The sequence below is a fragment of the Psammomys obesus genome, unplaced genomic scaffold (genome assembly GCF_907164565.1).
Source record: "Psammomys obesus unplaced genomic scaffold, mPsaObe1.curated_primary_1811, whole genome shotgun sequence".
In the NCBI taxonomy this organism is placed as follows: Eukaryota; Metazoa; Chordata; class Mammalia; order Rodentia; family Muridae; genus Psammomys; species Psammomys obesus.
The window spans coordinates 6,698,978-6,711,570 of record NW_026585643.1 but is presented as its reverse complement, the minus strand read 5'-3'; the positions used below and the strand labels follow the sequence as shown (position 1 = coordinate 6,711,570).

Sequence of the window (12,593 nt, the reverse complement as noted above, 5' to 3'; positions counted from 1 at the left end):
GTTTCTCACTGTAGTAAAATTCAGTAGCCTCTTTGTTCCTAGGAATAAAGTGAATTGAACTTGAGAAGCCCTATTTGTGTTTGCTATTAGGTCAAACCATAATGTACATTAACTGATTAACTAGATTTATCTTCTTGTACAAAACTTGAGCCAATAATTAATTACACTGCAGTTTACGTATCTGTTTTAAGTGGTTGCAAAGAATTTAACAAGATGTAAAAAACATCTCCGTAAGTTGGGCCTGGGAAGACGGAGCAGCAATTAAAATGCTGTCTACAAAAGAACAGCAAGCTTGAGGCTCAGAGTCCAGATCCCCGGAACCATGTAAACGCTGGGTGGACTTTGCAGCCCCCTGCAGTTCCGTACTGGCAAGGTGAGAAAGGATCCCTGGAACAAGCTGGCTGGCTAGACCAGCTGTGCGGATGAGCTCTGGCTTCAACTGAAAGACCTTGCCTCAGTGAACAACTTGGAGAGCAACCCAGGAAGACTCCCTCAGGACGCACATGTATGCACATGTGAGCACGCATGCACACACACGGACATGTCAGTGTTCCCACAAATATATGAACACATATACACAGACATGCACAAAACGCATGCATGCACGCTAGCTATAATGGCCTTGATGATAACTGGGGTAATGCTTTGCAGAAGGTGAACATGGGCTCTTGTTAGCAGCTCTGTAGCTGATCTTGTCGTTTATTCCTCCCCTCCCCCCCCCACACACCTAGTATGGTAGGATAGGGATAAGATGTTAACATGTCTCTTTTGAATAGGATGGTGTGAGTGCTTATTCGTTCCCTTAACAACTATCTTGGCACAAGATTAGCTTTGATTAGATGGAAGGCATGACTTCTGGACATTTGTTGTGTATCAGCAGTCATTTTCTGTGTGTTATTAGTTAGGATCAAATTTGCCATGCCCCTGGGGTGGCTTCATGAGTTGTTACAAGGAAAGGTTGATCATTTGTTGGATGTTCGTTCTGAGGATGAGAACATGATCTTCAGGGTTTGCATACTGACCAAGCCAAGGAGTCCTGTGCTCTCTCTCTCTCCCTAGTCTCAGCAAGACTGCACACAGCAGTGGCTGTAAACAAAGCTGCTCTTTACCCAAGATGTTTCTGTCTGCACTGCCATCAGCCATGCAGCCAAGGGCAGGACAGGAGGTTCTCAGTGAAGTACTCAGTCAGTCAGTAGACTGACAAATTCCCATTGAACCAATGTTTTGGAGTACTTAGTGTCTGGAGTTTTTTCTGCAAACACTCCTTTACCCCACTGTTTATCAAGAAACAACTGTGTGCCCGAATCCCTTGGCGCTATTATAAATAAAGAGTAAACAGGCTTAACAAGAGACATTGCCCTGTGTAAGGGATGTAAACTAGCTAGGGGAAAAGCCAACCTACTGTAATGAGAAGATTCAAAAAAACTATTTCTGCCAAAGTAAAGCAGAAGTTTTGTGACCGCCCAGCCAGTTGGACCTGGGGAGCACCCTCCTGGGTGAATTCGCAGGACACCTTCCCACCCTGGTACTGGGCCAGCCTTGCTGATAAGCCTCACCCTGTTGGGTCTCTTGCTTTGCTACTTACAGTTCACATTTCACAGTAGAGGGGAGGCCTGGAGAAATGATTTGTCCATGAATTGAGATGATCCACGTATCTCCAACCGTCCACCTCCCCAGTAACTTGACCCTAGTCACTGTCACACCTAGCTGCAAAGGAGGCTGGAAGCGTAACCTCTTGCCAAGCCAGCCCAACTGCAATCAGGAGCACAGTCATGATCCAAATGTTGGGTGACAGTTGTATCATGGAGGAAAAGAAAGCAGGGGTGGGAGGTGAAACCCTGGGTATTGCTATTGCAACTTGAGTTTGGCGAACAGCATTGACCCAGCAAATGACAGCTGAGGGAGGAGTCTGCGTGGCACTATGGGAAGAACAGGCAGACACAACTGACAGGTAGGGAAGATTTGGGAGACTCAGTAACCACTACTCATTGCTGTGGCCCAGTGCCTGACAAGAAGCAGCTTAAGGGAAGAAGTGCATATTTGGGTTCATGGCAGGGTTACTGTCCATCAGGGTATGGAGGGCATGGCAGTGGGACCAGCGCTTCCCACCCACCAGTGGCGGCATGAGGCTGCTTATCCACATTTCAGTGAATTGGGACGAGAAAGGGATGCTGCTACCCAACCAGCTTTTGCCTAGACCCCAGAACGTGGGATGGTATTGCTTGCAATTGGGATGGGTCTTCCTCAGTCGTTTCTGCAAACACCCCCACAGGCAAACCCAGGGTGTAACTCACTAATGCCCTAGGTGTTTCTAAATTCAGCCAAGCTGATAGTCCAGATTAGCCCTTGAATCAGAGAAATGACTTTTCTTTTAGGAGAGAGGGGAACAGTTGCAATGAGGAGCCGGTCTGGCCCTGTTTGAGCTCCAGGGTACCTCACAGCCATGGAGATAGCTAGTAACCATGGGCCCTATGAGCCTGGTGTGTCCATTTGCAACCCACAGGCTGGGCACAGCCGAGAATAGCTATGAATGCAGTCCAACAAAAAAACAAAACAAAAAACCATAAACTTGTGTAGTAATTGGATTACACAGTTCTGGAATATGAACTTGAGGGGTGACAACAGGGTGTCACATATCACAGTAAGATAAGGTTGGACATGCCTCGAAGCATTTTGAGTCCTGGCTTGCGGAGTCTGTCCTGACCTGTTCCTGTCGATGTTCAGGTACCAGTAAGGTGAACCTCGTGAAGATCTCGTCCACGGCCTCCAGCCCTCGGGATACAGCCCTGGCTGCTGTCATCTGCAGTGCTCTGGCCACCGTGCTGCTGGCCCTGCTCATCCTGTGTGTCATCTACTGCAAGAGGCAGTTCATGGAGAAGAAGCCCAGCTGTAAGCCTCTCACCCCCACCCCACCCCCGGCTTACTGTGACGGGAGCATGTTATCATTGTCGCACAAGTCCTTGAGAGACCTGGCTAAGGCAAGCGTCACCAGCGACTTAGGATACAAGACTCAGGAGGACAGGCCTCTTCAGGGGTTTCAGGGCCTCAGAAGGATGCTGACACAGCTGTGAAGTCTCAAGGCTGCAAAAATAAAAATCATCTATACCCTACATTCTTCACAAATTATTTTAAATGCTGTGTGCCTCTGTATAAGAATAGACAGTCCTTAGCTTGCCATCATTCAGCTTAACTTTTCAATGCCATGGTGGTCCGGAAGTTTATCTGTTAAACCATATCCTTCTCGCCTTTAGCCCATATGCAAGAAATTTCGTAGATGAAGGCTAGGCCCTAGCTCAGTGGTAGAGCACTTGCCTAACATGTGCAAGGCCCTGGGCTTTAATTCCCAGCACACACAGAAATGTGGGGGTTGGAAGCTGGAGAGATGCCTCAGTGGTTAAGAGCCCTGGCTGCTCTTCTACAGGAAGATTCAATTTCCAGCACCACGCAGCAGCTTACAGTATCTGCAAATCCAGCCCCAGGGAAACTGATGCCCTTTTCTGATCTTCATGAGCATCAGGCATGGATGTGGTATACATGCAGGCAAAATACCCTTACACATAAATAATAATGTTTTGTAAGTGTGTGTGTATGTATATGTGTGGGAATGGGTATGTAATGACATAGGCTTTGTATTGATTGAGTTTGCCCACCGTAGGCCAGCAGAAGTATTATGGTCCAGGTTAAGTTATTCTGGACCAAGCACTAATGTTTGGAAGATTGTCGTACTGCGTGTCTTCAGTTTACAGTGAGTGTCTTGGGGTAAACAGAAGGGTTATATTGGATAATGCTGTTGTCTCTTCAAGAATACAAATGCAAGAGTGGTGCCCTTCTTATGGAGAAGTGTTGATTGGGGATCTCTCCTCTCCTCTAGGGTCCCTGAGGTCACAGGACATTCAGTACAATGGCTCTGAGCTGTCATGTTTTGACCAGCCTCGGCTCCGCCACTGTGCCCATAGAGCGTGTTGTCAGTGTCACCGGGACTCAGCCCAGACCTATGGTGAGTTGAGCTGTGAAGAACCGATGTCTACATGGCATGCAGAATGGGACTGCAAAGCAGGGCATTGCCAAGTACAGCTCGTATTCTTCGGAACGTCACAGGCTGATTTTCCAGTCATAGCCCGACCTGTCTCAACGACTCTCCTCTGACCACTTTGGTTTGGGTGCTTCAGATCTCTTCAGTATTAAGAGAACAGGAAGATCCATAGAACTGTGTTCTATGTGTAGAGGTGGGGTTAGCATCCTTGTACATGAGTCAGAGTTGCTATTGCTGGGACAAAACACCACAACCAAAAGCAGCTCAGGAAGAAAGGGTTTATTTGGCTTCCATAGTCATCAAGGGAAGCCAAGACAGAAACTCAAAGAACCTGGAGACAGGAGCTGATGCAGAGGCCATGGAAAGGTGCTGCCTACTGGCGTACTCTTCATGGCTTGCTCTGTCTGCTTTCTTATAGAACCCAGGACCACCATTCCAGGGATGGAACTACCCACAATGGGCTGGACATTAAGAAATGCCCCACAGGCTTGCCCACAGCCCCAGCTTATGGAGGCATTTTTTTTTTTAACAACTGGGGCTCCCTCCTCTTAAAGTACTCCACCTGTGTCAAATCAACATAAAGCTAACCAACATACCTTGGTTACCTGGCCAGTTTAAACTGAATAATAATGTGTCTGATTTCAATGACTTCGGTGGGGAGGACGGAAGAAGGAGGTCCTTATCAGGGTCCAGCCATGCCTGCCTCTTGGCCTGTTGCTGGAAATAGCCATTAAGGAGACTTGATGCTGGTGGAGATGTGCCTCTGACCCAGACAGGCAAAGGTGACATGACTTTCTCTGCCCCTTGCTCATCAGCATCAACTTGAAGTTTCTACTTTATAACCTATTCCAGCTGACCTCCTGCACATAAATCCCATGTGGCTGGCAGTAACTGGTGGCAGTCTGGCTGAGTAGCCCTCTCTGTTGTCCTGAGTTTCTGTTTCATCTGCATGTAATGCCTATGAGAGTACCAAGTCATCTATTAGGCACTACTGTATATCTGCTTCAAGTAACTCATACTCCAGGTTGGTTAGACCAGCCTCTTGGGATCACCCAGTGCCTCTCGGTAATGTTGCAAAATGGACCATCTCAGTCCCACATGTCACAAAATGAATGAGAATGTCTCACTGTTGTCCCCAGGTCCTGTCCTCCTTCCTGACAGGCCTCATTATACAGCCCAGGCTGACCGAAGTCCTCCTTCCTCCTGCTTCAGTCTTGACACCGATGTGCACTTGTGTGACTTCTGGACATTTGTATTCCTTCTTCTGCTAAATATCCACCTAGTAAAGTCCAGCTACCTTTCCAAGGGGAACAAAGCTTAGCTGGTGTGAATGAGAAAGTTCAGGAGGAACTAAAGCCCCGTGCTTCACGCTTTTCTGCCTTCCTCAGGGCCCGTTCACCTGATTCCATCTTTGTGCTGTGAGGAGGCCCGCAGCCCTGCCCGCACTGCGCTTGGCTGTGGGCTGCGTTCTACAGCTGCCCTTCAGGAGAGGTAACTGCCTTCCGGTCCACAATGTCAGATTCCCATTTGCAAATATGTGGCCTCCTGATGTAGCAGCTTTGTGTTTCCCTGGAGAGACCTGCTGCGTAAGCGTCATCGGTGACTTGGGAACCTGAGAGGAGAGAGACCCCTGATACCTGACACCGCCTTCTGGTGCTCCCTCCCCAACCCACTTCACTTTTGTGTTACATTCATGACATGTCTCTATTTTTATAAGATGTTAAGGTGTGTCTGTGAGTTTCTGTGTGTAAGGACGAGCACACATCTGTGCTTACAGATGCCCTCAGAAGCCAACGGCGTCAGCCACCCCCTGGAACTAGAGTTACAGGTGGCTGTGCGTCTCCCAGTGTGGGGGCTGGAAGCCGAGCTCAGTGTGTGTAAGAGCAGTATGCGTGTGCAGTTAACTGCTGAGCCGCCTCTCCAGCCTCTGTTGCTGATGTTTCTGCAATCTCAAGAGTAATGTCTCACTTGTCACATACTGCTGGCACACTGCCTAGAACAACAGTCAAGAAAACTCAGTTAAGAACTAAGAGAATGCGGTGTAGAGGTTGGATATGGTTATAGTAATTAGAAATAGTTGTAAAAACCAGTTTTAAGGGCTGGGTGTGGTGCTGCACACCTGTGATCCCAGCACTTGGAGAGGCAGAGGCAGAGGCAGGCAGATCTCTCTGAGTTTGAGGCCAGTCTGGCCCACCAAGTGAGTCCAGGACAGCCAAGGCTACAGAGAGAGAAACCCTGTCTCATGAAAAACAAACAAACAAACAAACAAACAAACAGTTTTAAGGTCAACAGAGTAGCTTCAGTTGCCACACTGAGGCAACTTTAAAACAACAGTTAGCACTGGAATTCCCAGTATGTTGGTATTACAGCCATATTAAAAGTTATAGCTGAAATGCTTTTCTGTAGCAGTGGTTTTGTCACTGTATAATACTTACAAACCTTTGGGTGTGTGTTCAGAAATGCAGCTTCACTGGGGAACACAATGCCAGCTTTCTTCGGCTCTGTTTCCCGTTCCATCTGCGGTGAGTTTTCGGATGCCTGGCCTCTGATGCAGAACCCTCTGGGTGGTGACAGCTCCTTTTGTGACTCCTATCCTGAACTCACTGGAGAAGATGTCAATTCCATCAATCCAGAAAATGAAAGCTCAGCATCTTTGGATTCCATTGGTGGTCAGGATCCAGCTGGGGCAGCTGTTCCAGATTCTTCTGGAAATTTCTCAGGAACTATTGACTCACCTAGAAATGGTGATATAGTCTGGGAGCAGACCCTAGCTCAGGATGCTCAAAGGACTCCAAGCCAAGGAGGCTGGGAAGGCAGTGACACCTTGGACCTAGCCATGCCCACATCCTTCCAGGTAAGACAGTGATGGGTTTCAGTGGGAGCTTGGCAATGGCCTATGCTAGACTAGAGGGATCCAAACCCTGTTCCCACTTTGAAATCTGGAGAGGTAGATGAGGGTAATTGTATTTTATTATTCCTCATATATTATTTCATGTACAAAAACCAGAAGATGTTTTAAAATAAGTTTCAAGTGCTTTTTTTTTTTTTTTAAACAAACAAAACCATTTTATGGGAGGACAAAGGGCCATGACACTCTGCCTTGTCTTCTTAAATCTGACTGCTTAGTGTGGAAAGCTTCCTGACAAAGACCCTCTCTCAAGAAAACATGTTTGCAAGAATTCCTTAGTTTCTAATATAAAATGGTATCTTAGGGTTTCTATTGCTGTGATATAGAACTATCTACAAAACACTCCTGCACCTCTGGCTTCGAGAACATTGCCGAGGAGGGGCAGGAAGATTTTAAACCATGGGGCCTCAACCCTGCACAAAGAGGTAAAGGCAACTGAGGAAAGCTGGGGGCAGGAGAGGTGGTCTTCCTTAGGGCAGAGCACACCAGTTGTCCAGTGCCAAACAGTCAGCCCTGAAAGCATACATACAAGTAAGATGATATGGACTCAACAGGTTATGTTTATGATTATATACAAATACACATATGAATGTGATAACAGAAAAAGAGGCCATGAATTTGAAGGAGGTACAGAGGGGCTATGAGTAGTTTTGGAGGGAGGAAATGGAAGCAAGAGATGTTGTAATTATCACAGAGAGAGCGAAGTGGGGAGAAGTGACGAGAAGTATACCTAAAGTATTCCCTTTAGGTACACTTACTGAATCTGTAAGACCCAAGTCTCTGCACATGCAGGACCCCTCATGGGCTTGCGGCAGCCAAGTCTTTAACTCAGCTAATTTTGCTATTTTCTGACCAGTGCATTCTAAAAAGCAATTCATATTTCCTTTCACCAGGCCCATTTTTCAAGGTAGACAATGCATTCTCATAAAGAATTTGATACTACCAAAGGAGGTAGCACACAAGGAAAACTCATCACTCAGGAGGATCACCATGAGTTCAAGATCAGCCTAGGGTATATAGTTATTTGGGCGCTATGGTAGGCTACATAGCAAGACTCTGTTTGTTTGTTTGTTTATAATCCAATAAATTCAAACAAAAAGGAAGTTGATTTCAGTAGCTTACTGTTAGAAAACAAAGCATGGAGCATCTAGATCATCTGTCCATTCCTTAGGTTCGTGACTCATTAGCTTGCTCCATACCATGGACTCCTTTGGAATTCGGGAAGGAACTGGGAAGCAGCCCCAGCCCCACCTGGTGTAAGGCTGTGATTTCCAAAGCATGGTAAATCTGTTTCCTGGATCGGTATTTTTACACTCTAGTGTTTTTGTGGGTGCTTTAAGACCATCCAGGATCTGATGGTAATGTTCCCAATTCAGGATGAATACATAGGTGTGAGAGCCACCTTTAGCCACCATGAGTCTGTTCAAATCTCATTTTCCCTGTGCCCATCTGTGCAGAAGGGAACAGAGAGAGCTGAGGGATGTGGGGTGTCCGTCGCTGAGATAGTTGAGAGAAGGAAGCTAGCCTGTTTCCTTATAGGAAAAGCTTTCTTGGTGGTTTTGCAGCTTTATTTTATTTTATGTTATTTTGTCATTGGAACAGGAAGGCACATGTAGGTGTCAGAAGACACTTTGCAGGGATCTCTACTTTTGCTGGGTTCCAGGGATCCAGCTCCATTCACGACCAGTGCTTACCCATGAGCTACGTTGTAGGTCCCCTTGGTGTTATTTTTTTTTAAACATCATTTAATGTCAACAGTGATTTCTATGTCAGTTAGATGGCTCAGCTGGTAAAAAAAAAAAGGTGATGGCTGCCACGCCTGATGACCTGAGTTTGATCCTTTGGAGTCAACATAGCGGAAGGAGAGAGCCGACACCTGCCAGTTGTTCTCTGCCCTTCACATGCACCGAGGGATGGCACAAACATTCCACACTCCCCACTCAAAACAGTAAACAAGGAAACAAATACATAACTCAAGAGGAAGGAGCAGAGGGTTAGCGAAGCTCTGAGAGGACCACCCAGCTTTCCAATCTACCGATCTGCTCTTTGCATATGATCAAGTGAGAGAGTTGGCTTTCTGCAGTAGAGTTCAAAATATTTGTTACCCTAGCAACAGGTAGTCACCATATTTGGTAAAAATTATTTCCCAGTGTTCAGACAGACTTCAGAACCTCTGATTTCTAGAGAATGTCTTTACCTAGAGATGTTTACCATAGTTACCAATGCAAATTAGTGATGACCACATTGCCAGGGGCTTGTGCATGAAAGCAAGGTTCTAGTCCCAGCTGATGTCCAGTCCCATTTTGAAGCGGGGCCATACTTCCTGTGATACAGCACCTTGCTGAAGATAATTATCTCAAGAAGACTGTGCCTATTCAAGGGAGACCATAAAAAGCCATCCTGCTCTCTCACTCTTTGCAGACATCTGCCAGGAGTGGAAGAGTAAGGTTCTGTGATCGAGGTGGCAGACAGAGCGGTGGTGTTCACTGTCCACCTTCATTTCTGGAGGCCCTGATGACTTCCCTAAGAATGCTTTAGGAAGCCCCACACTGAAGCAGTGCCTTCAAATGTTCCAATGAGGGTGATGAACAAAAGAATTTGTTTGTTTTGTTTTGTTTTGTTTTTAAGTCATCGTGATTATTATGGGTTACGTTGTCATCTTTCAGTTAGTCAGCCCATACTGGTAATTGTGCCGTTACAAATCCTTCATTGCTTTCTCGGAAGACGTGGTATGGGATGCTTGAATATGGATACTACTCTTAGTAGCTGTGCACAATCCGTTTTAGGATGACCATGTCACAGCTTTAACTTAGAAGGCACCATTTTCCAAGCTTTCCCTCTGTTGCTGTTTTAGGATGCCTGAAGACCACCTTCCTGAAGTGGAGGTGTGGGTCTGGACACACCTCTGTTGGGGCTTACAGACTGAGTACTCTTGACTGTCTATGGTTTCTGGAGGAAAAAATAAATCTGAACCAAACTGGCAGCATTTCCAGCCTTTCAACCAGTTGCTTCTGAGCCTGACCAGCTGTAAGCCGAAACCTCAACAAGAAGCAAGGAGAGGCTGCCGGCGGCCTGGGGACCTGCGCTTCTCCCCTAAACAAGAACCTTAGCTGAAGGCAATTTGAAGGACCAATGGGTGGAATGTACTGCCTGAAAGATTGTGGGCACAGCAGGACCTAGCCTGGCCCCTTCTTACATCCATGGTGAATGTGGTTTCACAAGACCCAGAGTATAGACATAGAGTATAGTATAGGCATTCTCTTTCCGAAGTAATCCCTTATCCTATGACAAGCCTTGGAAGAGCCCTTCCTTGGATTTTAAGCAGAGCTCTGGGGGTTCTGTTGAAGAAAGTCACTCTCTCATCAGCAGGTTGGTATACAGCAGTGGGCTGAAGGGGCTTCGTAGCCCTGCCTCAATCGTGGTTTGGTGAAGTCAACTAGCCTATTCATTATGAGCAACTTTTGGTCTCTTCCCCATGAATGTGCAGCAGCGTTGACAGGACAGGAAGCCTGGGTTATGGGATGTAGAAGGGAAGAGGGCATCACTTTACTATCGTAACCACCTACTGTGCATATCCTGAAGCCTGACTGTGTGTGTTAGGACCGTGACTGTGGAAGCATGTGTTAGGTATGCCCGCCCCCTCCCCGTGCTGGGCTCACAATGCCCGAGTTCTTATATAGGAAGGAGGTGCTTAAAAACATAGTAATCTGTGATCTGCACCTGAATTTATATAAAATGCTTCGGCATCTTGAGTGTGCCACTGCAGGGTCCTTAAGTGGGAAGCTAGTGCACATTAGAACCAGATGTGGAAAAGCATGGTTGGCAGACAGTTTGGGAGAACAGGCTCCCTGATGCCATATAGTCTAACCAAGGCTTTGCAGTACAGCATTCTGATGTAGGGGTGTTATGTAAGGTGTCCCATCTTCTCCATGAGGGCATCTCCCTACCAGAACAGTCTCTAAGGCTAAGGAAGAATGAGGGCTCATTTTCTCTTTATCATTTGCCCTGCGGCTTCATTAGGCAGGACTTACTTGGTTTCCGGTTTGAACTTACATAATCAGATTTGACCTCTGCCTTTTGACCCTTTGTTGTTGCTCTGTTACATTTACACTCTAAAAAATATCTAGATCTGTGACATAAATGTGATTGGATTCACTGGAAGCTGCCCTTCTTAAATTGGGCTCTCTTCCCTGCCACCAAAACCAAACATGGAGATACTGTCTTCCTAGATATTTTTATCTTCTGTTTCCCCCCATGGTTTTCTCTCTTTGTAAGACATGGATAGATTTAATGAGCCCTCTCCCTGTGGCCTCTTTCTAGCCATAATTATAGCTTTTGATGTGTATCTTCTGGCTTGTCTGTACCTGTTGCTTCTCATGACGTCTGCTCTTTTGCCAGCTATAGGAAGAACACTGCCATAATGTCCCATGGTAGCTCACATCTGCTTTCATGTCCACTGGTGCCCAGTCATAACTGATTGACATTTTTGTTTCTGTGTCCCCAGCCCTTATGAGAATTGGCTTTAGGAAAGTCGTAAACATTTAGGATTTAACCAGCAGATTTCCATGAGGATGCAAGCTGAGCTCCCTGAATGGCCTCCTCATAATGCACATGTGTGTGCCATTGTTTGCAACCTAATCATCTCTGTTATGACAGAGGGATGATCAAAGCCAGCAGGGTTGTGTTCCTTTGTGTAACCTGAATATATTTTCCACATGCCAAGCCCTGATGGACTTCAAAGACACAGCTGGGGAAAGCCAGACTGATGGAAGAGAGACTTTGGCCCCAAATCCCAAAATATCACTTTCAATCAGAAGAGAAATGCTGAGGGTTAAAAATTGATTTCATTTGATACTGCACTTGGAAGATTCTGGATCATCATCAAAAAGGAGATATGCTCGCACCAGCCACTCTAGAAACATGCAACAGTGTTTTTACATTTTACACTCACTGTAAACAAGAGGGGAAAACGCAACTTGCGCTTCACATGATTGGAGCATCTTACAAGGCTGTTTACACAGGAGCTGGCATGCTGATGTCAGACACTTGTACAGAGAGGCATCTTGACATAGGGGCCCCCGACCTCCCCTTTCACATGGCAGAAGCCAGGACAAGATGAAGGCAAGGAGTTTTGAATCAGTCAGGTCAAGTCATGTGTTTTCTATTTTGAATAATACGGAATATATTTTGAATTTTGGGGTTTTCTACTTTAAAGAGTTACTGCTGCTGTTTTTTAGTATAGGCACTGCTGTGTGTGTTAGAAGAAAACAGAAAAGGAAAGAAAAACAATCACCGCTTTTAAGATAGTTTGTATCAGCTTAGATTTCATCATGACTGTTTTACATACTGGAATTTATAAATTGTAAGTTATCATTTTCCAATGCGAACCCTTTTTAATGCTTTTTAAAACTTGTGAATAAAATTGATACTCCTTATTTTTAGTTACATGTCAAGTCAAAATGGTTTTGTAGTTGTGGTTCTATTTCACTTGCTTCAAAAATTCATGTGTATGTCATAAATCATGGAGAATGGCACACAGTCGCTGACAGCACACAGACTATTGTGGGGGACACAGAGTCATTGTGAGGGCACAGAGATCACTGTGATGGACACAGAAGTCATTGTGAAGGCTAAGCTGAATCATTGTAAAGG

The 12,593-nt window shown here is 45.9% G+C and overlaps 1 protein-coding gene across 2 annotated transcripts in view; it reads left to right on the top strand.

The window, feature by feature from the left end:
• The window catches only part of Tnfrsf19 (TNF receptor superfamily member 19), an 84,734-nt gene extending 72,366 nt beyond the window's left edge, over positions 1-12,368 (top strand). For both annotated transcript variants that reach the window (XM_055617369.1, XM_055617363.1), the window contains exons 6-10: positions 2,725-2,889; positions 3,872-3,997; positions 5,422-5,524; positions 6,491-6,887; positions 9,796-12,368. In XM_055617369.1, the coding sequence (XP_055473344.1) occupies positions 2,725-2,889; positions 3,872-3,997; positions 5,422-5,524; positions 6,491-6,887; positions 9,796-9,804 (800 nt within the window). In that variant the 3' untranslated portion in view covers positions 9,805-12,368. The remainder of the gene's footprint in view (positions 1-2,724; positions 2,890-3,871; positions 3,998-5,421; positions 5,525-6,490; positions 6,888-9,795) is intronic.
• The last annotated feature ends 225 nt before the right edge of the window (positions 12,369-12,593 follow it).